We start from the raw sequence: 27,656 nt of genomic DNA on the forward strand, positions 1-27,656 counted from the left end.
CATAGAAATATTACTATTGAGGCTGGTTTAAGCTATTTAGCAAAAGTCCTAGTTGCAATCAGATTATTGCAGGTTCAAGTTCCCTAAGAAGGCTAATAAAATAGTCAAAAAATTTAAAAAAAAAATATAAAGATTCAATAAAAACCTGAAAATACCTGGTCTACAAACATATAAAAATATTTTTTCTATATGGTGAACCAACACCATATGTGTAAACAACCAGAAAAATGTTAACAAAAAGCAATCAAGATATTCCCCAAAATGGTATAACTTTTGGTACATCTGGCCCTGCAAAAAAATAAAAATACTACTGTCAGATTTTGTATTTTTTAAGGGGTCAAAACATAAAAAACTATATAAATTTGTCATCCCCAAAAAACAAACCAACCTATTAAATACAGGCGACATGTCATTTTGGCTGTACAGTGAACACTGTAAAAACAAAACCCATAAGAGAGTTACCCAAACTCAGTTTTTCTCCGATTCATCCTCCTTTTCCAGTAGTGGAACCATTTGTCCTGCAAACATTAAGATCTCATATGGTTCTGTGAATGGAAAAATAACTTAAGTTATGGGGTTTGGAAGGTGAGGAGTCAAAAATGTAGTGTAATGGCCATACCAAAGTACTGCAGCTTAGGTTTGTTCAATTGAATGGGCGCTGATCTGAAGTAACCTGCAGAGAACAGAGCTATCTACATCCTGCACCATTCTCTGTGTATTGAGAACAGTTGATTAATGGACATTTTGGGTGTTGGTCATCATTATCACATTGATAGGGCTCCATCAACATTTTCAGCCCAGAAAATCCAATAGGTGGTGTATTGTTAGACTAGACCATGCATGTTACAGGTGACACACCAAGACATTTTAGGTGACACACATCGTGTTATTGCAATAAGCAGCAATTGATAGTTTTTACTCACGTGTCCACAATCCTGTCCTGCCTGCCCTCTGTGGCCTCTTCTAGGCAGCACTATACGGACATCACAATGCTGAAGAATGCCGGGATGCTATGTACAGCATCCTGTTATTCTTCAGCGGCACCCTGCAAGCAGCAGCAGAAGGCAGCCAGGATTGAAGGATGGACAAGTGAGTAAAAAGTATTGTCCACTACTCTGTGTGGGGGGATAAAAGGGAGTCATATACTGTAGGTAGGCTTTAAAAAAGGTGTCATATACTGTTTGGGGGGGGGGGGTATAAAAGGGAGGTCATAAACTGTGTGGGTCCATATACAGGCGGATAATCAGTGGCGTAACTAGGAATGGCGGGGCCCCGTGGTGAACTTTTGACATGGGGCCCCCCCCCCAAACCGACGCCGAAGACCTCAACCGACCCCCTCCTCAGAACTCTATTATGTCCATTAGTGTCCCCTGCACACAGTATTAACCCCAATAGTGTCCCCTGCACACAGTATTAACCCCAATAGTGTCCCCTGCACACAGTATTAACCCCAATAGTGTCCCCTGCACACAGTATTAACCCCAATAGTGTCCCCTGCACACAGTATTAACCCCAATAGTGTCCCCTGCACACAGTATTAACCCCAATAGTGTCCCCTGCACACAGTATTAACCCCAATAGTGTCCCCTGCACACAGTATTAACCCCCAATAGTGTATCCTGCACACAGTATTAACCCCAATAGTGTCCCCTGCACACAGTATTAACCCCAATAGTGTCCCCTGCACACAGTATTATCCCCCATAGTGACCCCTGCACACAGTATTAACCCCAATAGTGTCCCCTGCACACAGTATTATCCCCCATAGTGACCCCTGCACACAGTATTAACCCCAATAGTGGCCCCTGCACACAGTATTATCCCCCATAGTGACCCCTGCACACAGTATTAACCCCAATAGTGTCCCCTGCACACAGTATTAACCCCAATAGTGTCCCCTGCACACAGTATTAACCCCAATAGTGTCCCCTGCACACAGAATTAACCCCAATAGTGGCCCCTGCACACAGAATTAACCCCAATAGTGGCCCCTGCACACAGTATTAACCCCAATAGTGGCCCCTGCACACAGAATTAACCCCAATAGTGGCCCCTGCACACATAGTATTAACCCCAATAGTGTCCCCTGCACACATAGTATTAACCCCAATAGTGGCCCCTGCACACATAGTATTAACCCCAATAGTGGCCCCTGCACACATAGTATTAACCCCAATAGTGTCCCCTGCACACAGTATTATGTCCCACTGTGGACATCCATAAACAATTATTATACTCTGGGGTCTTTTCAGACCCCAGAGTATAATAATCGGAGACCCGGGGGAATAAAAACATTTTTAAAAAAAACCAGTTGCTTACCTGTGCCCGGCTCCTAGGCTGTCAGCTGCCGGCTGCCGCTCTTGTCCTGCATTAATGACGTCGGACGTCACATGACCCGGGAAGCAGACCCGGGTCATGTGACGTCAGAGACGTCAGACACGAATGAGGGAGGCCGGAGGCAGGATCGTGGAGAGGTAAGTAACACTGTTTGTTATGTTCCTTACCTCTCCCGGTCCGCTGATCATTATACTCGGGGGTCTGCAAAGACCCCCGAGTATAATGATAGTGTTTGTGGGGCCCGCGGTGTCACTTGCCGATCCCGGCCCAGCCAGGATCAGCAAGTGAATGGGGCCCGTAACGGACTATTTTTTAAAAAAACGCAGCGGTAGCGGCTGTCACCGGGCCTCCTAATGGCCCGGGCCCTGTGGCAGCTGCTACTGCTGCTACCACTGTAGTTACGCCCCTGCAGATAATACTTTGTAGGGAGGTTTGGGTGTTTGTTGGGTTTGGGAAAAAAAAGCTGCGGAAAGCTGTCCATGGAAGGTGTAACTGCAAAATGCTAAATGCCATACCTCATATACTGTATTTTTTGGACTATAAGACGCACTGGACTATAAGACACACCTAGGTTTTAGAGGAGGAAAATATGGGAAAAAAATTTTGAAGCACAAAATGGTACAATATTTAATATATAGGAGTTGTAGTTTTGCAACATCTGCAAGGCCACATTGACAGGTGACCCTGCAGCTGTAAGGGGACGCATAGAGCATTTTTTTGCGGGGTCAGATGTACTTTTTAGTTATACCATTTTGGGGAATGTTTATTGCTTAGATCACCTTTTATTTAAATTAGAAGCAAAACGGTGAAAAAAAACCTGGCAGGTTTAGCACTTTTGATTTTTATGTTCACCGTACAGGAAAAATATTAGTAGACCAGGCATTTTCAGACACAGGGATTCCTAATGTGTATGTGTTTCACAGTAATTTTCTACTTTTATATGTATTCTAGGGAAGGGAGGTGATTTAGAACTTTTCTTTATTTTATTTTTTTAAAGCTTTTTTTTTTTTTTAAACTATTTATTAGCCCCTCCTAGGGGGCTTGAACCTGCAATCATTTGTACAATACACGTGTATTGCCGTCTATGGAAGATTCTATACATTACTATTGCGGCTGGTCATAGACCAGCCGCAATAGTAATATAGCAGTAACAGGCCTGGGAGCCTTCAGTAGGCTCCCGGCTGTCACCAGAACAGGTCGGCTCCTGCGAACTCGCCGCGCCGGAGCCGGCCTGCAACTTTACAGGTATGGGGCTGGTGGGGACCAGCCCCGGGGTATTTTATACTTTGGGGGGGGGGGGTTACGTTTTTATGCCTGCAATTAGAATGCATTCTAATTGCGGGCATTAGCTGCGGGCCTCTGCGTATAGCAGAAACCCGGTTGCTTTGGCGGCCGCTCTGCAGCAGAGCGGCTGCCATTACAAACCCGGCATCCGCTGTAATAGAACAACGGATGCCGGGGAGAGTTTTAGACACCGACACAGATGCCGCGGCCTGCGGCATCGCTACACTCCTGTCCTACAGGAAGCCAGCAGCGGCAGCAGTGTGGCGATGCTGCAATTCCGCTCCACTCCTCCACATTTGGACTATAAGAAGCACCCTCATTTTCCCCCAAAATTGGGGGGAAAAACGTGCGTCTTATAGTCCGAAAAATACGGTAATTGTCATTGTTCCCCTGAACAGCACTCTTTGGTCAATCCACTCGTTTAAAAGATATGGCCGGTCAGAAGATTATATGTAAGCTAGCTCTTGTTCTCCAAGTAGTATTTCGGAGAAAATAAAAGGTTACGACCCTCAATCTTCCGGGAACCATATCAATTGAACAGGTGGACAGGTTAAAAAAATAAAATAAAAAATTGATGAAGGACACTGTGACAATCATATTATGTATAGCATTTAGTACCTTGTATTTTGGCCTTACCAAACATTTTTTTGTTTTCAGAATTTTTGGAAGAGACACTAACCTGATACGTAATATTTAGAGATGAGCCAGTAGTGAAATATTAGAAAATTCGAAATTCGATTCGTTCGAATATCGAATCCCATTATAGTTTATGGGAAAAACATGCTCGTTTCAGGGAAACCAAAATTTGACTAATTGGAGTCACCAAGTCCACAATGACACCTCTGGAAATCATGCCAACACCTCTGGAATGAAACTGGGACAACAGGGGGGCATCTAACGCCCAAGTCCCAGGATTATTATTATTATTATTATTGCTGCTTCTGCTGCTGTTCCCGCTGCTACTGATTTAGCCAGGCAATGACTGTATATGGTTTTTTTTATCCCAATACCTACGTTGTCCTAGTTCCTGTCCTACCTCCCCTTCATAGTTATTGGTGTAAAAAAAGCGCTAGGGAAGGTGGGAGGGAAATCAAATTTTTACTGTGTTTACAGTGTGGTATTCGACCGAGTACGAGTACTTTGAATATTGTAGTATTCAATCGAATACCTACTCGATCGAATACTACACGCTCATCTCTAGTAATATTATACAAGATCCAATATCTGAAAGTCAGAGCAGATGAATAAAGAGGAGCCATTTGCGACATTTAATCCAAATAGGATAAAACAAATCTTATCTCACTGCTCAAGGCAATACTTCTCAGAAAATCCACAAATCCTTTTTACTTTATGTTTGGCTGTATGTCCGGTCTCTGTAGATTTGCTCAGCCCCAGTACGTGACTCGCGCTGCTATAACAACCCATCAGTACTCTGCACCCTATTCAAACGAAGCTGGTGGGGGGTGGGGAAAGAATTGTCTATGTCAATCCGCTTAGCTAATGTAGTCACTATTGACCTCAGTATCTAAGTGGTTAAATTGGGTTATCACTAGTGATGAGCGAGTAGTATTGGATCGAATACCTCGCCAGCATAGGAATGCGTGTAATCGGCTGAACACCAAGGGGTTAAACGTATCGAATATTCGAAGCGTTTAACCCCTTGGTGTTTGTCCGATTACGCACACTCCTATGCCGGCGAGGTATTCGATCCAATACTACTCGCTCATCACTAGTGATAACCCAATTTAACCACTTAGATACAGATGCACTACCTCTGTATGTAATGCAAGCTGACTGAAATCCAGCTCTGCTACATCAGTTTCCACATCAGCTTTATACTGTGGTAATGCATTTACAACCAATCCCTTATTACTGACTGCAAACATAGCAGAGCAAGTGAAACCCCGCCCACCAATGTGCCGAGAAACCCAGGAAGTGAAGAGAGCACAAAGCCTGGAGCCTGCAGAACAAGAGTAATGGGAATATCCCTTTAAGTATTTCATTTTACTTCTTCTTTACATTTTCAGTGCACGCATGAGACTTTTCCAGAGTAAGCAAACTATACAAAGTTATAAGAAAAGATTATCTAGAACTGTTATTTTATGAGGAATGCAAATAGTTATTCATTCATTTATTCAAGATTCTCTTTTAAGGGTGTGTATTGACATTTTTTTTTTATTAATGTATTAAAATCAGATATTGAAAAATATAAAAAAATTTCTAATCTAGTTTTCAAGTATGCTCTTAATTTTAGACTGTGAAATGGAAACCAAAAAAACTTTCTAAATGTTTTTGAAAAATAGGTTATTTTCTGGTGACATGTTCTCTGTGTGATCAGTTTCATATCCTGTTTTATAGAGAGAGATGCCAATGGGCTTTGAGTCTGATTATCAAATAAAACTGTTTTCTCTCCAGACAACTGAAACATAGGAATCTGGTGAATCTCCTGGGAGTTGTCCTCCATGATGGCCTTTATCTGGTGATGGAACTAATGAGCAAGGTGAAGTCGCTGATATCATTGCCTAAAGATAATATACTATAACACTCAAAGCTTCAAGGTGCTGTTTCAAATCCTAAAGGAAGCGCAGCTGATTATAGAAATATGGAAATGTTGTCATGAAAAGGTCTACATGCTATCTACGCTAATATTGTAGATGACATGGGTGATTACCACTGTCCTCCCCTACAGCGGCTCAGTGATTACAACTGTCCTCCCCTACGGCGGCTCAGTGATTACCACTGTCCTCCCCTACGGTGGCTCAGTGATTACCACTGTCCTCCCCTACAGTGGCTCAGTGATTACCACTGTCCTCCCCTACAGTGGCTCAGTGGTTAGCTCTATTACCTTGCAGTGCTTGAGTCCCAAGTTTGAATCCAGCTAAGGACGATGTCTATATCTTTACACCCGTGCCGTCATGGCTATTATTTTATTATTTATACCATTGCAGTCCTTTCTGTTATTGGAAAGCATATTGAAATTTGTGTTGTGCTTTAATGTACTTGCACTTTCATTCACGTGTAACTTGCATCTTTATATATGCTCTGTCGTGGCCATTATTTTATTATCAATACTATTGTAGTCCTATCTGTTGTCGGACTGCATAGTCTGACATATGTTTTTCTTCTACATTTACACTTAACTCATCTATACTTACCTGTGGCTATGTCATCTCACTATATCTTCATATATGCACTGTCATGGCCATTGTTTTGATCTCTTTTACCTGCTTACCTGCAATGTGTGCGAGTAAGGGTCAGTTCACACAGAATTTTTTAGAGAGGATTTTGGCGTTGAATCCCCCTCAAAATCAGCCTCCCGCCAGCTACAGACTTGAGAAAAGGGCTGTTTTTTCTTGCTATTTACAAGCCCATATCAGTAAGGGTCCATTCACATGGAGGAATTTGGTGCGGAACCCGCGTCAGAATCAGCACTGAAAAAAAAAAAAAGACTCTCATTGACTTCATTGGGTTCTGCTAACTTTTTTTTCACTCGTGGAATTTTGTCTGCTAGCGGAAAAAAAAGCTTCCTTCAGGCGAATTCCACCTGCAAAAACCAACGCAGTCAATGGGATGTGTAAAATCTGTGTTGCGTAATCCGGTCAGAATTTCGCGCAGAATTTGCAAAATCTGCGTGGAAAAAACACAATGAGCCAAAAACCAGGTAGCGCTAAAAAACGCCAGGCTTTTTTTAAGCGCTGAAAAATACCACACCAAATTCCTCTGTATAGATGGACCCTAATGGGTAATTAAAGCTGAACATATATCCATATACCTGGGAATACAGAGGTGTTGAACACGTGAAAGCTTAGTACTCCACCCTGATATCTGCACCACTACTATTACACTGCCCCAGAGCTATACATTGGGTGTGTAAAATATGGTTTTATTATACATTGTCAGACCATTTTATTTCTAACGTTCATATTAAAAGTTAAGTTTTAGCAAGTCCTTTCAGTGAATCCTTATTACTTTGAGTGACTATCCCACTGCGATTCAAGGATGATGTCAGCAAGGAGTTTGTGTGTTCTCTCTATGTTTGCGTGGGTTTGCTCTATGTACTCCGGTTTACTCCCACACTCCAAATACTGTACATGCTGGTTTTGTGGACTGTGATACGGGATAGGTTTGACACTCTCTGTAAAAGCGCTGTATAATATGATGGCGCTATTTAAGTAAGCAAAATAAATAATAATTTTAGCTATGCCCTTGGTAGTGTATATTACTTTCATAATGACAAGTAACTTCATCTCATATTCCTGTAATCTTCCTTTTATTTCAACTAACACAGCTAGACATTATATCTAGAAGCAAGCTTTAATGTTTCTTACAAAACTATATGCTGTCATCATAGGGAAATCTTTTAAGTTATTTGCGGACAAGAGGTCGTACTAATGTGCCCCCTCAACAACTTCTCCATTTTTCTGTGTAAGTAATCTGCACACTGGTCGATACTGACTAGACAATGAACTTGTAAATGTGTATGGTAATATTGTGTTATAAATTGGAATTGTATACCAAGTCAATTAAAGGGTTAGAATGGTAACCCCTTTAAATTAAGAAGATCACAGCGTTCCCCTGCTGAGATTACCGGTGATCCACTGTAATCTATGGAGAGATATGGATGTGAAAAATTTCCATGCAGAGCAAACGCGTTCATTTATGTTAGGCCTCGTTCACATCTGTGTTCGGGTTTCCATTCAGGAAGTCCGCTTAGGGACCCCTCAAACAGAAACCTATATGCATTTAAAAAATGGCTACCTGGGAAATCCACAGACCCCATAGACTATAATGGGGTCTGTGTGGTTTTCGCATGGAACCAGCAGGACTTTTCTCTCCACATGTCTCCTATGGAAACCGAGGAGGGAACCACATAGACCCCATTATAGTCTATAGGGTCCGCAGGTTTCCTTCAGGTAACTGCTTTTTAATGCATATAGGTTTCCATTCGGGGGAGTCCCTTCATTACGTGGATGTTTGATTGGGTTGTCACATTATTTGTTAGACTTTATTATTTTAATCTTTTATTAAAAGTTAACCTCCTGTATACTTGTTTTAAGACCGAGTCCACCTAGCTGTTATCTTCACATTCATTGTTCGAGATCTGCTTACTACACAGGCACAGATTATGGGGATAACGTCTATCCTTAGGGAGAGACCACCTTCTCAGGTGTGTGGAGACTTATACAGCCATAGTTGCTCCACTGCAAGGGAACATGGGAAGAATATGCAAATCTGTCTCCCAAGATGTAAACAGGGAGACAGTGCCTCTGTTATGCTGCCCTCGCACTATGCAGTGAAGACTTCTGGGAAGTCGGGCATGATGTACACAGGCACAGTCATAAGTCTTTGATCACACACTAGAAACTAAGTCCTATTTTCAAGGGTCTTTTCATGTAGGGTTCTTTATTTGTTATGCCATCTTGATATACAGTAGATACTAGCTTACAAAAAAATAGTCTTCCTGTTCATATTAGTGACATTGCTCAAGGTATGGAGTATCTTGAAGAAAAACGACTTGTACATCGGGATTTGGCTGCAAGAAACATTCTAGTGTCAGAGACTGTTGAGGCAAAAATCAGTGATTTTGGTCTATCCAATTCCAAACATTTACCTGTGGACCTTAGTAGACTTCCTATCAAGTGGACTGCTCCAGAAGTATTACGACATAACGTGAGTAGAAATGTATCTTCTAACTTTAGGCAAAATACTGTATTTTGTTTCATGTAAATTTCATGCTTTATGCTTCCATTATGTTGATTTCATTTCAACTATATACTGTGGGGAAGTTATCTCGATAGAAGCAGAGGTGCGGACCCAAACAGTCAAGATAGGGACAACAAAATGTGCAGCAAACTGGTTTCTTTAGAAAAAAAACAGGACAATAAATAAACTTTTTCTTCAGGCACAAAATGAGCAAAACAAAATACAGCCTTAACTTCAGACTTAAACAAAATATAAACCTGCTCGTCTGAGCATCTAACTAAACAGAACTGATAACCTAACTGGCTTACTTCCAGTCATACGAACAAAACAAGTGCAATATTGACTCTGGGTTACAGGACAGAACCATAATGACTTTCTTTTTTACTTTCCAACTTCATGACCTGAATAATTATCAGCTTTATTTTATATCTATACCATTACATACAAAGATTACTTCTATGTTACCATTTTTAACTGACAGGTTCTTTGTTATTTTTAGCTAACCAAAAATGACATTTGAAATTATTTTTCCTTCTGCTTAAACTTCCAGAAATTCTCATCTCGATCCGATGTATGGAGTTTTGGAGTACTGTTGTGGGAAGCATTTTCTTATGGACGAGCCCCATATCCCAAACTTGTAAGAGTTAACTTCCAATTTCTCTTTATCCTTCTCCCCTCCCTCTCTATTTCAACATACACATAATATAGATACAGTCCTATGAAAAAGTTTGGGCACCCCTATTAATCTTAATCATTTTTAGTTCTAAATATTTTGGTATTTGCAACAGCCATTTCAGTTTGATATATCTAATAACTGATGGACACAGTAATATTTCAGGATTGAAATGAGGTTTATTGTACTAACAGAAAATGTGAAATATGCATTAAACCAAAATTTGCCCGGTGCAAAAGTATGGGCACCTCAACAGAAAAGTGACATTAATATTTAGTAGATCCTCCTTTTGCAAAGATAACAGCCTCTAGTCACTTCCTGTAGCTTTTAATCAGTTCCTGGATCCTGGATAAAGGTATTTTGGACAAACAATTCAAGTTCAGTTAAGTTAGATGGTCGCCGAGCATGGACAGCCCGCTTCAAATCATCCCACAGATGTTCAATGATATTCAGGTCTGGGGACTGGGATGGCCATTCCAGAACATTGTAATTGTTCCTCTGCATGAATGCCTGAGGATTTGGAGCGGTGTTTTGGATCATTGTCTTGCTGAAATATCCATCCCCGGCGTAACTTCAACTTCGTCACTGATTCTTGAACATTATTCTCAAGAATCTGCTGATACTGAGTGGAATCCATGCGACCCTCAACTTTAACAAGATTCCCGGTGCCGGCATTGGCCACACAGCCCCAAAGCATGATGGAACCTCCACCAAATTTTACAGTGGGTAGCAAGTGTTTTTCTTGGAATGCTGTTTCTTTTTGGACACCATGCATAACGCCTTTTTTTATAACCAAACAACTCAATCTTTGTTTCCAAAATGAAGTTGGCTTCTCCAAATGTGCTTTTGCATACCTCAGGCAACTCTATTTGTGGCGTACGTGCAGAAACGGCTTCTTTCTCATCACTCTCCCATACAGCTTCTCCTTGTGCAAAGTGCGCTGTATTGCTGACTGATGTACAGTGACACCATCTGCAGCAAGATGATGCTGCAGCTCTTTGGAGGTGGTTTGTGGATTGTCCTTGACTGTTCTCACCATTCTTCTTCTCTGCCTTTCTGATATTTTTCTTGGCCTGCCACTTCTGGGCTTAACAAGAACTGTCCCTGTGGTCTTCCATTTCCTTACTATGTTCCTCACAGTGGAAACTGACAGGTTAAATCTCTGAGACAACGTTTTGTATCCTTCCCCTGAACAACTATGTTGAACAATCTTTGTTTTCAGATCATTTGAGAGCGGGCTGTCCATGTTCGGCGACCATCAAACTTAACAGAACTTGAATTGTTTTGTAGAAAGAAATGGTCCAAAATACCTTCATCCAGGATCCAGGAACTGATTAAAAGCTACAGGAAGCGACTAGAGGCTGTTATCTTTGCAAAAGGAGGATGTACTAAATATTAATGTCACTTTTCTGTTGAGGTGCCCATATTTTTGCACCGGTCAAATTTTGGTTTAATGTATATTGCGCATTTTCTGTTAGTACAATAAACCTCATTTCAATCCTGAAATATTACTGTGTCCATCAGTTATTAGATATATCAAACTGAAATGGCTGTTGCAAACACCAAAATATTTAGAACTAAAAATGATTAAGATTAATAGGGGTGCCCAAACTTTTTCATAGGACTGTATATATCCACGCACATCTTTATTTGATGTCTCAATTTTTACAGTCTGCAAGAGAAGTAATTGAGAAGGTACAGAGCGGTTATCGCATGGACGCTCCAGAACATTGCCACCCTGTTGTGTACACACTAATGAGGAGTTGTTGGGAAGATGATCCAGGCAAACGGCCATCATTTAAGAAATTGCGAGAGAAACTGGAAAAAATAATGTCAGCAGAGTAACATATATTGGGGCAGAATTATCAGTAATGTTGCTACTTCAGATTTTGGCACTATATGAATACTGCTGTTATCTTTATCTATATCTTTGACATATACTTAAAATAAATGGTCAATTTCTTATCATTATTGTCCAAGATACATTACACTGTTATAAACCAGGGTAACTACCACACTGAATTTTACTTATTGTAAATGTCTTCCTTAGCATTATTGATTTTCAGCATTTTTAGAACATATAATCAATAAGGTTATGGTGTTCCATTTCTGTTCCTTTGCATTCATAGTTCTGGCTTGTTGCCAGCAGTAGTCCAATTTATTTATTTATTTTTTTAATTTAAAAATTTTTATTGAGAAGAATGTTTTACAAATAAAGACAGAATAAAGAACATTCACGTAAGGCATATATAAAGAAAAGTCTGGGGTAACTTATACAGAGCAAATGACACGTCAGGTATACATGCAGTATTTATGATATTTACTATATCACCTAATGATTACTGCTACTACCATGTTGCCGTAAACCTGCATACATAAGTGAGAGAAAATACACTTATCATGAATTGTAATGGGAACAAATAAGAAAAATAAGAAAGAAAAGAGAAAAGAATTGGCAGAAAAAAATCCGTAATATCGCAGTGGTGTACAGCCTTCTGCGATGTGGTGAGGAGGAAAGAAAGAGGATGGAGGAAGAAAGGAGTGCAAAGATCCATGTGTAGAATTTCTTTATGTTAATGTTTGTGTTACTGCACGAATAAAGAATCTTGGGTCTAAGGCTGAGATGACATCTTGTGAGCCCTATATTGCTTCCAGGGACCCCACACATTATCGTACTGATCATGTGTTCTGTTAGACCAGCTCAACAACTCCTCTAGTCTAGCAATCTCTTGGACCGTTTTTTCCCATAGGGTGATAGGTGGAGTGGTCTTCTGGAGCCAAAACCTCGGAATCAGGAGCTTGGCGGCCGCCAAGAGCAAAGTAATCAACCGGTCTTTAGTGGGGTTATACGAGTTGGATGGCAGCGAGAGGAACAACATCTTTGGAGTGAGAGTGAAAGGAGTGCCTTTAATCTCGGCGATTCTGTTCGTGATTGAGTTCCAAAAGGGAAGGAACTCTGGGCAGGTCCACCATATGTGAAGGTAAGCACCTTTGTGTGATAAGCAGCGCCAGCATTTGCCATCAGTCGAGAGGCCTTTTTGTACCAGCCATTTTGGTGTCCTATACCATCTGGATATAAGCTTAAAGATGTTTTCCTTCAGGTGCACACAGGTGGAAAACCCTTGTGAGGCCGCCAAGGCAGATTCGATCTCCTCCTCTATTAAAGTCACATTCAGCTCTTTTTCCCAACTGGTAATATAAGCTGGTTTATAAAAGGTGGAGGGAGATATGAATCTATGTAGCAGGACTGAGGTCTTTCTCATCATGTGGGTTCTAGAAAGCAATAACTTCTCGAATTGCGTTAGATCTTTCCTTAACGTGTGGTGAGTATTGAATGTAGAGATATAGTGCCAAACATGGGAATGGGATAAAAACGAGGATGAGTTGTCTGTCGAGTTTATCAGCAAGTCCAAACGCAAGGATCCAGTCGACTCATTCCTGATTTTGTATAAGCGCCTGTTGAGGCAGGGCGGCCATACTGATTCAGATTGGGTCTTGGTGTGGCCTAAGAATGTCAGTAGAAGACAAGCTGGTAGGAAAGGGGAGGGAGAAGGTGCCAGAGTATCACATATTTCCCTCCAAACGTCTATTGCTCCTCTAAGGAGGGGATTTGTGGACTGTGTGGAAGATTTGCGGGTTATAGGGAACCATAATTCTTTATGGAGAGCTGGTGAGAGCTTATAGGTTAGTTCTTTAATTGGGAACATCAGGTGGGCCCACCATCTCAATTCATTTGCTTTATAATAAAGAGAGACATTTGGCAAACCTATGCCTCCTTGAAGTTTGTGTTTCACCAGAAGAGACCAAGCTAGCCTGGTTGTTTTACAGTTCCATATGAATCTGATGAACAGTTTCTTAAGTGAAGCAAAGAAATCTTTCGGTAGATAAATCGGCAGCATCGACATGACATAGAGAAGTTTCGGGATTAGATACATTTGAATAAGACCTTTTCTTCCAAGCCAAGATAAAGGTAGAGATCTGAAGTTTCTTAGGTCTTTCTTAAGAGTGTTCAACAGGGGTACAAAATTGCTATCATAAAGATGTTCCACACTGGTTGTGAGTCGTATTCCGAGGTATTTTATTGAGTTGGAGGCCCATTGGAAAGGGGATTTCTCCTGCAGTTCCCTGACTCGCACCGCTCCCAAGGATATGTTGAGGACCTCTGACTTATCTAAATTTGCTTTGTATCTAGAGACTGTACCATACGTCTCAAGTATTTCTGTCAATACCGGCAGCTCTATTTCAGGATTTGTGACCAGAAAGAGTACATCATCCGCGAAGGCAGTGGCTGAGGTGGTTAAGTCGCCAGTTTGAATTCCATGGACTCTAGAATCGTACAGTTTGTAATAGTGTTTCTAAGACCAATATGAATAAGGTTGGCGAGAGAGGGCAACCTTGTCTAGTGCCGTTTGTAATTTTGAAGGTCCTGGACAAGGTGCCATTTATCTTCAGTCTAGCATGTGGGGAAGCGTACAGGTAGAATATTGCTTCAACAAAGGGGAGGGGAAAGCCAAACTTCAGCAGAGTATACCTCATAAAGTCCCAGTCCACTCTGTCGAAGGCTTTCTCCGCGTCTACTCCTAATAAAACTAATGGGATATTGGCTTTCTTAGCTTTATAGATAATGGGAAGTAGTCGAGAGGTGTTGTCCCTTCCTTCTCGGCCATGTATAAAGCCTGACTGTTCAGAGTTTATTAGTTCCGGAATTAAGGGGCACATGCGAAGTGCCAAGAGTTTGGCCCAAATCTTGAGATCCAGATTCAATAGCGATATCGGTCTATAATTACTGCATTGGGAAAGATCTCTGCCCTCCTTCGGAATCAACGTCACGTGTGCCTCTTGTGTCTGCTTCGGCAAACTTCCACCATTCATCAGAGCGTAGCAGTAGTCCAATTTTTAGGCAGCCCTTACTCAGATAAATAAGGGTTTAGCTGAATAAGATGGTTTAAACAAATAATAATTTGCAGTCATATGCATAATATGATTTTGTACCAATGCTACATTTTTACCCCCAACTATAATGTATTATTTATAGTACTACTCTCCTTATATAGGGAAGAGGCATCTAATGGGCCTCCTAAGGCTCCTGGGCTCAGATGCAACTGCATCCTCTGCACCCCCTCAAGGTATGTTTACAGTTGTATACAATTGACACACTAATGACAACAAAACAACTAAATTTTGTAAATAAAGTTAAATTATTTTTGTGTGTGGTTGTATACTGAATAATAGGAACACTGTACACTAATAAAATACATAATGATAATGTTGGCATACTGCGCATGTCTGTGGCCATTTTCTTGTGGACGCTTACACGAGCGTACTGTGTATCATTATGCGTGACATTTAGGGGGAGTTCACACGGAGTAACATGCCGCGTGATGTGGCACATATACGTCGTGTGAGATTTTGAGTGCCGTATATGCTCCCATTGATTTCAATGGGAGCCCGGATCGTATACGCGGCATTATTTTGCGGCTGTGATTTCGCGCCGCGTATACGATCCCGGCTCCCATTGAAATCAATGGGAGCGTATACGGCGCTCAAAATCTCACACGGCGTATACGTGCCACATCACGCGGCAAGTTACTCCGTGTGAACTCCCCCTTAAATCCAGAAGAAGCCATAGGAAGAAGACGTTGCGGAGAGGCATGTCAGAAGAAGACAGAGGCCATCACTGGAGAGTTTTCTCGCAGCACAGGGGACAACCCCATTCTTCACTGTAGGAGCAGCTAAAACATAACTTTTAATAATGATTTAAAAATTGACCTCCAATAAATAATGTCCATACATTTGTGTGGAGTGGGAGATGTAGATAGAAACAGTTGTGTGGAATGATACAAATTAACCACTTTAATAACAAACAAAAATCTCCCCACCCTATCACAAACACTAATATAAAATAATATGAGGTGAACATTCCTCATAGGTATATTGTGTAACAACTAGAGAGTTTCTGTAAAGGTAGACAGAACTCCAGTTAAAAGACTGGGTCGGGGGACTGGGCATGCAATAAAGTCCTCACAGACCCTTACCACTTCAGTACATCAAATGGAACACGAGCACTTCACAAAAAGATTAAAGACTCCTCAATGCGTTTCATTTTAACCTATTGCGGTCAGTTCATCAGGAAGGATTAGAGAACGCAAAGTATCTAGCGTATAGTGTGGTAAAAACCGCAGTTCCCCTGTCCTTGATGGTAGGACAGGGTACTTCAATGTATGCTGCCGGCCGCTGCGGCAATCTGGACTTTTTGTCAATGACTACGCCTAGGGTGCTTCCCTCTTCATGGCGCCGTGCTCTCCCATTGGTCGCACCTTTTCAGTGATGTCACGGGCCTGCCCTCTGGAACATTCAGCGTATGAGGACCTATTAGATGCTGGTCTACCATTGAAACATAGCGCTGGTACGTGATTATTAAATGAATGAGTTGCCGTAGTCTGAACATTCAACAATTCATAAAAGATTTTATAGGATAAAGTTAATACATTCAAGTATCCCACCTACATTTATCACTTACAGTCATTCCTCCTCCACATGACATAAATACATTAAAATAGAAGCTAAAGTCTATGGAGTGTTAATGGCTGCAGAAACAGAGGAGGGAGTAGAGCATTGTTCACTGCATGAGATAACTACTACTCCTCCAGTGCTTTCTGCCCTGGGCTGTTTAGCTCAGAGTTTGTTATGATTTGGGGGAGAAGTGAGAATCCATACATCATAAGGCCCCCCTTCTCTACGGGCCCTATAGTATCTTTGTGGTCAGCCTCTATTGGAGGTATGCCACTTAAAAATAGTCTTTATTCTGTACCCTCATCTATTAGCTCAGAATTTTCTAATACAGGACAAGAATATTTGTAGATCAGATATCTATACCATACAAATCCTTTAAGTGAGTATGAATGTTTCTTTTTAGCATATTGGAAAATCTTACAATATATAAGCGATGTCCATTTTTTTCTAAGAAAATACCACCAAATCAAGTGATGAGAATGAAACAGAGATGATCATTCCTTATTGTCTGCAAAGGAAAACACAGGTTTCTCCACCTCTCTAATACTTAATTCTTTAAGCTGTTTAAGACTGTCTGCGTAGGGACACCTTCACCTTGTTCAGTAACAGATATAGGCATAGTAAGAGCCTTAGGAATAGTGTATACTTTGTAGGAATATCCTGAAAAAGAATTAATGCTACATTTAGTTGACCACATTATTCAAAGAACATACAGAATAATATTTTGGTGTTTTCGCTCAGTAGAAGGGTGAAGGGAGAATAGAGTCAAGAGAAGACAGGATAATTGATAAAATAAACCAATATGGCTTCTTTCATGTTTAAAACAATGATGGGAAATTCAATGAAAAATTTGGGGAATAATCTTGGGGGAGAATCAGAATCTAAAGAAGATTCAGATGGGAAAGAAACGGCACAATCCAAGGGAATGACACGAGAAGAGTTTGAGGAATACCAGAGACAGCTGGTAGAAGAAAAGTAAGTGCTCTTTATCCATTTCTTAGATATAGCGCAAATGTGTGTGTCAAAAACAATACAATGGAGTGAAAGACCAATAATCTGACATTCACAAAACCACAGAATAAGCTTCACTTTCACTTTTTCCGTATGTTGTTTCCACCACTTTTAGATGGTTGCTATTATTAAGATTTTCACATTCATATGTTTTCACTCTGATGGCAAAGTTCTTTATATATACAGGATAGAACGGGATCATGCCTTTGCACAGAAGAAAGCAGAGAGAGCAACCGTCAGAATGCACATGAGAGACAAGTATAGACTCCCACAGGTAAGAGGATACATATTTTATTTATTAGAATTCCTTTCCTTGCAAGAATATAACACCTAAATCCCTTTGTTATACACACTAAAAGAGTTGTGAAGCAATAATATGTAGCAGTACCATAGGCAGCTATCGCACATTATTTTCACCCCAAATACATTGCCTCCTTAAAAATAAAATGCATAAATATAGCCTACCTCTATATATAGACGTTATAAGTAATACCAATCATTGTCACTCGCACTGGATAGGTGCATAGAATAAACAAGAATTAAACCTAATGGCTCATATGTGACAACTTTCTGCTTGTAGTTTTTCACTTACCAAGACTTTATTTAAAGGGATTCTACCATTAAAATCAAAATTTTTCTCACTAACACGCAGGAATAGCCTTAAGAAATGCTATTCTTCTCCTACCTTTAGATGTCTTCTCCGCGCCGCTGTTCGGTAGAAATTCTGGTTTTCTTTAGTATGCAAATGAGTTTTCTCGCAGCACTGGGGGCAGGCCCTAGCGCTCAAATAGCACTGGGGGCGTCCCCAATGCTGCGAAAGAACTCTCCAGTGCCGGCCTCTTCTTCTTCAGGAACGGGGTCTTCATGCGTCTTCTTCCAGCGCTGGCGGTGAAACTACTAGGCCTTGGGCAGAGGCGACTGCGCATGCCCACAGGCCTCAAGAAAATGGCCGCTTACTTACTGTGTAAGCGGCCATATTTCTTGTGGCCGCGGGCATGCGTAGTCGGCTCTGCCCAAGGCCTAGTAGTATGACCCCTAGCGCCGGAAGAAGGCGCGTGAAGACCCCATTCCTGAAGAAGATGGAGGCGGCACTTGGAGAGTTCTCTCGCAGTATTGAGGACGCTCCGTTAGGTATGATATGCAGATGCTATTAGATGAGCACTCCCATGTATTCAGCTAGATTACCTGTGCGATATGGATAAATACCCTGATAGTGTGGGATTACCTATGCATGATTGATCTAACTTTGGCTTTATTCTAGGGTGCAGACACCAAGCACATTCACTATTGAGCCAGATCTTTCAGGGGTGGTTAGATATGACCCTACGAACATAAATGTAGGAATCATTTTGGGCCTGGGCCGCTAGTCTTTTGTGCAGTCTTTCCAGCATCTTCTGTGGGAAGTACATGCATTGGCAATTAGCCTGTATTTCCCTACTATAAGACAGTTGATTGTTGTATAAACATACTTTTGACCAGCCCTATACATTATCCTGGACCATCAAACCCATTTTTGGGGTCATTGGGGTCATTGATGTGGAGTTACCATGTTTGTTTATGTGTTACCCAAATTCTTTCACATTATTACTAATAAAGATTAAAGATTTTAACGTTCCCATTCTTTAGGAGTGACTATCCTATTATCATTTCAATTTATTATTTTGGGCACGCTTATTCAGCAACATCTGGTTAGTTCTTTTGGCATCTACAGCATTAAATGCGTCATATCCGTCAGGAGAAGGCTGGATAGTAATTCCTGATAACGGCAAATATTGTATCTTGAAGTGGGATACTCTCAGACATAAATAAATATCAGTTGGATATTGCCCTACTATCAAGGTAAGATTGTGTCCTAGGTAGCCACAATCTATCAGGTAGCCACAATCTCTCTTACGCCAATACCCTATTAAGTATTTAATTCTGTAACACCCCAATACTCATCAGGGAACTAGGACTCTACATATTGTAGGGCCTACACCCTGTACATGATAACAGCGAGTTAACCTAATCCGTACCCCCAATTTCCAGTTAGGATATTCAGTTGGGGACTGTAGTATTAGGGCAAACAAGTTGCTCCTCCATGGCACTCAGGCTGAGAATAAATAGATGCTAGGGTTGAGCCGATCTTGAGATTTCAAGATCGATTTTAAAATCCGATTTCCGATCATTTTCCAGCCGATCTCAATCCCGATCTCAATCATGAAATTTGCTCGATCGCCGATCAGAATCCGATCTTTTCCGATCCCGATCCTCAACCCTAGTCAATGCTTCTCTATGGGAAAAGTCACTTTTAGGGTTGAGCCGATCTTGAGATAACCTCCGATCTCGATCCCACTGGAAAAGATCGGGTCGGAATTCCGATTGCGATTGTGAAATTTACTTGATCGCCGATCGGAATCCGATCTTTTCCGATCCTGATCGCTCAACCCTAATAGATGCTCAATCCCGTCCCTCCATCACTGAAGGCCTATCCCCTCACTCAGGATTCTCATGATTTTCAGGCTTCCTCACCCAGTCACTCAATGACTAGCCACTTTCACCTGGCTCTTTAGTATTAACTACACTGTGATTTCGTCTCAGTACAGTCAGTATGATTGAGGAGGTTGCTGGGGATCCTCTAGCATTTAATTTTATTCATTTTTATCATTAGGTGTGAGCTGGGATTTCAACCCACAAAACCAGAGTAGAAGACAGTTACTCTGACTGAGCCAGAAACTATACTAGTATCATAGAGGCCCATCTCCAATAGTATTGTACTGTGCCTACATATTGTATTGATATATAGAAAGATTTCTATATGCCAGTCCATTGTATACTTAAAAATATATTTACTAACCATATAATGTATAGGAATATAGAGGTTTCTCTTCACATCATACATATGCTGAGAATGGAAAAGCTTGGTATGGGAAAATCATATTCAGTAACAAAGTCTAGTAATCTGAGTATCATAACTCCAGTGTTGGGACTCCTTGGACCCACCATAGAAAATGGTTCTGGGGCCCACCTTACAACCATGTAGAACAATGTCAGCTTTTAACTGCATTGCATTATTTATTGATCTGTCTACTGCAGCAGTATGTCAGTATGTAGTCAAATAAGGGAGAAAAATTTAGATGAAAGGGTTACAGTATTCTACCAGTCAGCAGGAGTAGTGGACACTGTAGGCAGAGATATAGGGTCAGAGATATAGCAAGCACACACATGGTGGAACTATATTGTTCTGCTTTTATTCTCCAAAGTTCAAAAATATTTAAGAGAACATACACTATTTCTACAAGAACTGTTCTTTGCCTTGCTAATTTTTTTTAAGGAAAAGGACTCTAACTCTGCTCTAACCCTTCTCAACAAGGCGTGACGTGTTGATTTTCCATTTTTGCAATTTAGATTTTTCCTCTTTACTTTTCAAAAGCCATAATATTTTTATTTTTCAGTTTACTAAGTAAATAAATATAAATAAAATAAAAAAGTTTTAGAAATAAAAGAAAAAATCAGATTAGATAACATGTCTAGGGAACCCCAGAGATATGAATTCAGCCAGCAAGGTCAAAACACCCAAAAGCTAAGAAATCTTTGTCCAAGGTACCCATCTTACCCCTTGTTCACATCTGTATTTGGTAATCCCCGGACCCCCCGAACAGAATACCAAACGCATTGGCAAGAGCTGTGCAGTGAAAGCACACGGGCCCCATAGACTATAATGGGGTCCGTGTGCACTCCGCGTGCTGCCCGTATAAATCATGTGGACATGAAAGTAGATCATGAAGTACTTTTCTGTCCACATGTTCCATGCGGACACCGTGTGGAGAGCACAAGGACCCCATTATAGTCTGAATCTGGTTTGTGGCTCTTGCCTTGAGATTTAGAGATTCTCTACAAATGAATTCTTTGTAATGGCTTCATGTTTAAAGGGATTTTCTGGGATTTTTTTATTTTTAAAAAGGTCTGTTATTGCTATGAATGGGTTAATAAGTGCAGCCATATACCTTTAGCAGCATTGTAAATAATTTCTGGGTTTCTCTGGGAGCCCCTGGCATCTTCTGCATTTGTGTACCTGGTGTAGCTTACACCACCGAGGACTGCAGCAGAGCCGGAGATAGGTAAGTAACATTGTTTTTTATGTTTGTATCCCCTCTTGGTCTCCGATTATTATACTCTGGGGTCCACAGTGGGGCATAATATTGTGTGCAAGGGCCACTATAGGGCATAATACTGTGCGCACGGACCACTATGGGTTCTAATTAGAGATGAGCGAGTAGTATTCGATCGAGTAGGTATTAGATCGAATACTACGGTATTCTAAATACTCGTACTCGATCGAGTACCACTCGCTATTCGAATGGAAAAGTTCGATGCAGTCAGCCAATCAACGCTGGTTCTTCTCCTACCTTTAGAAGTCTTCTCCGTGCAGCTTCCCCGCGGCGTCTTCCGGCTCTGAATTCACTCTGCCAGGCATCGGGCCTGGGCAGAGCCGACTGCGCATGCCTGCTTGTAGTGTGGGCATGCGCAGTCGGCTCTGCCCAGGCCCGATGCCTGGCAGAGTGAATTCAGAGCCGGAAGATGCTGCGGGGACGCTGCACAGAGAAGACTTCTCAGAGGATCCAGCCCGACCCTCACTCATGGACTTGGTAAGTATAATTTGATCGAATGTTGCCTACCCCTGAAACGAGCATTTTCTCCCCATAGAGTATAATAGGGTTCGATATTCGATTCGAGTAGTCGAATATTGAGGGGCTACTCGAAACGAATATCAAACCTGGAACATTTTACTGTTCGCTCATCTCTAGTTATAATACTGTGTGCAGGGGCCACTATGGGGCATAATAGAGAGCGCAGGAATCTGGGGGGGGGGGGTGTCGATCATGGTCTTCGACAAGCGTCGGTCGAGGGGGGGGTCAAAAGTTCGCCACGGGGCCCCGCCGTTCCTAGTTACACCACTGCTCACATCATTCTCTATTGCCATATTTAGTTAGGAAGGCCATTGTGCCTATGCAATGATATATTTTGCTCCTGAAGAGCCTGTTTTGATACAGGCGAAATGCGTAGAGCCTGTGGTATATTGCGGTTGCGCTCACAGAGCATCGGGTTATACTATTGAGTTCCTGTTAGTATCTGGAGCGCTTATTATTGATTTTGAGTCAGTTACCCAACTGCCCATTATACTGCTGGGAATATGATTAGTATAGGAGTGCGACTTCCTGGGAAGGGCTACACCCGCTAGGACTAAAATTGTACCCTCCTTACAAATTTTCTATACCCTGGCGGTGACTGTGGGGTTAAACCTTGATTTTCAGCAGCAACGATACCCAATCTGAATCTATATGGCATCTTATGCTGTCCTATAAAGGGTTAGTTGGGTATAACTGACTATGGCTACAATTAGTAATTATTTTAATCTTGAGCTATAGTGCTCTTCTAGTTGCACCCGCATCACTTACTGGGATGTATATTAGGCTCATTAATTTATTGCGATACTGAGCCTAGGCATCTATTAAACCGCGCTTCAATAGATTGTATGTTTAGAATAACTTAGTGCGGTGTATAAGACTGCTTTACTTGCAATCTACCGGTCGTTTGGGAATGTGATTGTATTTATATTAGGGAGGGGGTTCACCCTATCCTATTAGTGGGTTGATACGGGTGTTATTTATGTTGTGTTTGTGCACGTTTTAGCCTAAGTGGCAATTATTAAAAGTTACATTTTAAATCATTATCTATACCATCTGCCAGGCTGTGAAGAATTCCTCTATATCTAGCATATTTTAGGAGGTGGGTTATGAGATTCTATCTTGCTGGTACTGTATACCCACTAAGCTTCATGTGTTAATGCCCTCAATGCCTCAGAAGGCAACACTCTCCACATATTCTGGAGTTACCCAAATCTAGCTGGTTTCTGGCGTAAAGTCTGGAGAATAGCTTCCCCTTTCATGGACTACCCCCTCCTTTTCTCTCTGGGCAACTTCCTCCTGAAGCCCACCAGCCCGCTGGGTGTTGCATTTTTAAAGTAGAAGCTATCTATGCCTCTCCTATATACAAACCTAGCCCACCTTGTTTGATATGGATATAGCAGGTGGTGCCTCATACTATCAGTCACAGGAGCCAGCACCACCTACTGGATCCACGACACAACTGATTTAAACCACTCCATTCTAGCATCCATCCTGTCTACTCTTAAAGGGGTATTCCCACGTCGCATACTCACCAGTCTTCACTGCTGTTCTTTCTTCCTGGTTTCTTGCGTCATTTGCTGGGCGGGGTTTCATATGCAACCTGCCATTTAGTTCTGCCCCCAAATTAGCGTGTAGCTCCGCCCACCGCATAGCGTGATCCTATGGGTCGGCTGAAGGGCCTGTGATGTCATCAAAGGTCCTCAAACAACACTATATGCACAATATTGGACTATGAAGTACAGGCAGGAGCAACTCCATTCTGTGTTACATACAGACACTGCCTGTCTCTGCTATAATGAACACAATTGAATTAGCTAGCCTGATAACTGGGAGAACAGAAGACGAGTTCAGAAATGAAAGCAGCTCCTCTCCTCTATCTGAGAGCAGTGAGGTAGGTCACGTGGTGTAGACACAGGAATAGCTAGAAACACAGTCCCGCTCCCTGCACTTATCCCCTCCTCCCTCCCCCCTGAGAGCAGGCAGATACATCACTTGACTTTTGAGCAGATAAGTCAGGGCTGTGGCCAACAAAGAATTGAATAAAGTAAGATAGTGGACAAACATAGCAGTTTTGCTGAAGCAATGTATTTAGGAAAAGTCTTACATCCACATTAACAAGCAGTATAGATAGGATCCTTGTGATGGGACAACCCTTTTAAGACAGTCTGCAGTTCATAGAAGTTTGAAGAGAAGGATGGGGGGAAGAAGAAAAAGAGGAGTGAGTGAGATAAAGAAACGGGCATACTGGAGCAGATACAGTAGGATTTCTATCTCACCAGAGCTTTATTCACAGCTGTACTGCTCAGAACTTCTGCAGTATCTGTATAACATCAGGAGTTAACACTTGCCTTTGTACTACTCCCAACAGATGTTGTAGCCTGGTTAACTTTATTTCTTGCTGTGCAGTTTATATTCCTCCACACTGCTATGCTTGTGCACCTTCTACTAATGCTGCTGCTGGACCTGGCTCTCAGTCACTTAAAGAGGACCTTTCATCACGTGGGGCAGATGCGGTTTAATACACCGCTAGAAAGCCAACAGTGCACCGAATTCAGCGCACTATCAGCTTTCACATTCTGTGCCCCAGTGAAGAGCTATCGGTGCTGGTACCGTAACTCTTCACCGTCACAGTAGCGTTTATAGTGCTGTACTGTTAGAGCAGTGAGGAACGCCCCCCTCCCCTCCTGATAGTGCCGCACCGCTCTCACATTACAGCTCTTTAGGCGCTGCTATGGGGAAGCGCGTTCCTGATTGACTGTCAGAAACGCCCTTCTGACGTGAAGAGTTACAGTATCGGCACCGATTGCTCTTCACCAGGGGCACAGATCGTGAAAGCCGACAGTGCGCTAAATTTAGTGCACTGTCGGCTTTCTAGTGCTGTATTAAACCACATGTGCTGCAGGTGGTGAAAGGTCCTCTTTAATGGGTCAGGGTTATGCTTCCAATTTCTGTTACCCAAAACCTGTTTAAGGCTCCGTTCCCACAGAGTAGCGTGCTACTCATTCTGACACGTGTTACGTGTCAGAGTGAGGAGCTTCAAATCAGATCCCATTGATTTCAAAGGGTGCCGGCTTACGTGCGCTACCTATTGAAATCAATGGGAGGCTTTTTTACCTATTGCTTTCAATGTGATACGCGCGTATCACATTGAAAGCAATAGGTAAAAAAGCCTCCCATTAATTTCAATGGGTAGCGCACGTAAGCCGGCACCCATTGAAATCAAAGGAATCTGTTTTGAAGTGCCTCACTCATGAGCGGCGCGTTACTCCGTGGGAACGGAGCCTTAAGGCTAAAGCCCCACAGGATGTCCTACAGCAATAGAGTGCTACGGAAAAAAAAACGCTGCGGGAACGCATCATGGTTCTTCCCGCAGCGCTTTAAAGAGAAAGTTCACAGAGTTTTCCTCTGCGTACTTTCTGTTACAATTATATCTACGGGGAAGCTACCACCATTGATAAATATCAAACCCCTTTCTAGATATCACCCTTGCTACATATCATAGCTATCACTGCGGTAACAGTAAAGTATGGTGGAATTAAATTTCTGGCAGGGACGCCATGCTATTTCCCAATACAGACATCACTATTAATCAGATTCCGGTACAAAAAGATTTAGCATGGGACAGAAATACCGTGATTTGCCCACGGCGGAAACGCCACGGGAAAAATCGCAGCATTTTACAGTAAGTGCAAAATGCATGGGATTCTAATGAATCCCATGACCACTTTGTGGTAAAAACCGAGGTGCAGACACGCCGTGATTTCCAAAACCAGCGTGGTTTTGGAAATCGCAGTATGTAAATTATATCTACAGAAACGCTGGTGGTTTCCCCATAGATATAATTGTAACAAAAAGTCTGCGGAGGAAAACGCCATAAACTTTCTGTCTAAAGCATGCGGGAAGAACTGCAGTTCGTTGCCACCACGGTTTTTGTGCTTTATTGCTGCGGGACGTCCTGTGGGGCCTTAGCATTATTGAGTTTTTCCAAGAGAGTAGTACTGTGTCATAGAAAAACTATAAAGGGGCTGCATCACAGCACTAAGGAACTTAACACTTTGATTTCTTACTAAGTTACAACCCCAGTGGTCAGACACCCTATCAGTCAAACATTGTATATCCTTGTAATATTCCGTCATTATACCTCAGAAGATCTATAAATATGACTAGCAGGAAGACCCAGCTTCGCACGGGTATATTTCATTTTTTGTTTGTGTAGTGGCCCTATAAGAATTGCCCAATTTAGCACTTGTGTATTTTGTATGTTGTTTGTGTGTGTGTCTCTGCCCGCGACTTCGTCTGCGTGTTGTTGGCGTAGATGATCCGACTATATTCAGCAAATTGCTGCCGTCGATGGTTTGCCTGCTCCGGCATTTCGACAGCTCTTAAGATGTCCTGCTGCTGAACTTGTTCCTCATGCCGTGCCTGTGATTGTTCCGGTATCTCAGCAGCTCGGTGGGACTCCATATAATGAGCATGTTGTTGGCGTCAATGATCCGCCTGCTTCGGCGTTTCAGCAGCTGTTAAGCTGGCCTGCCACTGAACTCATTCCTCATGCTGTGCCCGTGATTTTTCCGGCATCTCAGCAGCTCGCTGGGAAACCATATAATGAGCGTTTTGTTGGAGCCGATGATCCCCGTCAGCTCCTCTTGAGGAGAGCTCTGTGACTTATGTCTCCTTCATAGCTCTCATTGTTTTAGAATTTTGCAACAAATTAGATTTTCTTTTTCCCGGCATGTTTAAAAGTATGAAACTGCCAATGTGGATTAAAGGTATTTTCCCATGTCAGCATGTTGCCTGGAGCTGATCAGATAATATGCGAAAGCGTGTGCACAATTCATTGAGGCTTAGTGTGAGTTTACACAGAGAGATAACAGCCCTGGGACCTGAGATAAGCTGCTGCAGGAGCAGTGTAATATAGTATGTGAACATAAATTCATAAGTCATGAAGCCATGTTATTTACCAGGATAAAAAGTAGCGTATGTTTTATTCGAGGTTACAATCTATCTATGTGCCGAAATTCATTCAAACCCGTTTAGCCATTTTTGCGTGATTGAGGAACAAACATCCAAATGCACAATATAATATTATTAGTAGGATAACGAAAATATATTGTGGATTGTGTCTGCAGAGTGAAAAGGATGATGCACAGTTACAGATGGTAGGGGGAGATGTGGACCTGCCTGAAGATCTGGCTAAAATGGTACAGGAAGATGAAGATGAAGAAGAAGAACAGAATTCTCTTCTGTCAATGCTGCCAGAATTTGATATTAATGCAATGAAGACTCGGGCCCAAGGAACAATTACTGAGGCCAAGAGAGTGGCTGAAGAAAAATGTTGTCTTATGTAAAATTATACAGTACTTCTAAAGCAGACATTCCTGACCCCAGAATATAATTATTTCTCCGGGCCAAATTTACAGGAATTATATTTCTAAAATTTGTTTTTAGTCTGAAAATGTTAATCC

The 27,656-nt window shown here is 41.8% G+C and overlaps 2 protein-coding genes across 2 annotated transcripts in view; both read left to right on the forward strand.

The window, feature by feature from the left end:
- The window catches only part of MATK (megakaryocyte-associated tyrosine kinase), a 210,144-nt gene extending 198,299 nt beyond the window's left edge, over positions 1-11,845 (forward strand). The window contains exons 9-13 of the mRNA XM_075281512.1: positions 6,037-6,121; positions 7,973-8,046; positions 9,096-9,291; positions 9,875-9,961; positions 11,669-11,845. Of these exons, the coding sequence (XP_075137613.1) occupies positions 6,037-6,121; positions 7,973-8,046; positions 9,096-9,291; positions 9,875-9,961; positions 11,669-11,842 (616 nt within the window). The 3' untranslated portion in view covers positions 11,843-11,845. The remainder of the gene's footprint in view (positions 1-6,036; positions 6,122-7,972; positions 8,047-9,095; positions 9,292-9,874; positions 9,962-11,668) is intronic.
- Positions 11,846-17,091: 5,246 nt separating this feature from the next.
- LOC142194923 (complexin-4-like) lies at positions 17,092-27,656 on the forward strand. Its single transcript, XM_075264367.1, has 3 exons — positions 17,092-17,485; positions 17,708-17,795; positions 27,321-27,656. Exons 1-3 carry the CDS (start codon positions 17,313-17,315, stop codon positions 27,537-27,539), a joined length of 480 nt encoding a protein of 159 aa, XP_075120468.1. The 5' UTR covers positions 17,092-17,312; the 3' UTR covers positions 27,540-27,656.

Source organism: Leptodactylus fuscus, chromosome 1 (genome assembly GCF_031893055.1).
Source record: "Leptodactylus fuscus isolate aLepFus1 chromosome 1, aLepFus1.hap2, whole genome shotgun sequence".
Classification (NCBI taxonomy): Eukaryota; Metazoa; Chordata; class Amphibia; order Anura; family Leptodactylidae; genus Leptodactylus; species Leptodactylus fuscus.

What these genes read in the sequence shown, in the direction of transcription:
- LOC142194923 (XM_075264367.1), top strand. Translation starts at nt 17,313, where the DNA reads ATGGCTTCTTTCATGTTTAAAACAATGATGGGAAATTCAATGAAAAAT. An exon ending in AGACAGCTGGTAGAAGAAAA is followed by an intron (nt 17,486 to 17,707) that starts GTAAGTGCTCTT and finishes TTATATATACAG; the next exon opens with GATAGAACGGGATCATGCCT. An exon ending in ACAAGTATAGACTCCCACAG is followed by an intron (nt 17,796 to 27,320) that starts GTAAGAGGATAC and finishes TTGTGTCTGCAG; the next exon opens with AGTGAAAAGGATGATGCACA.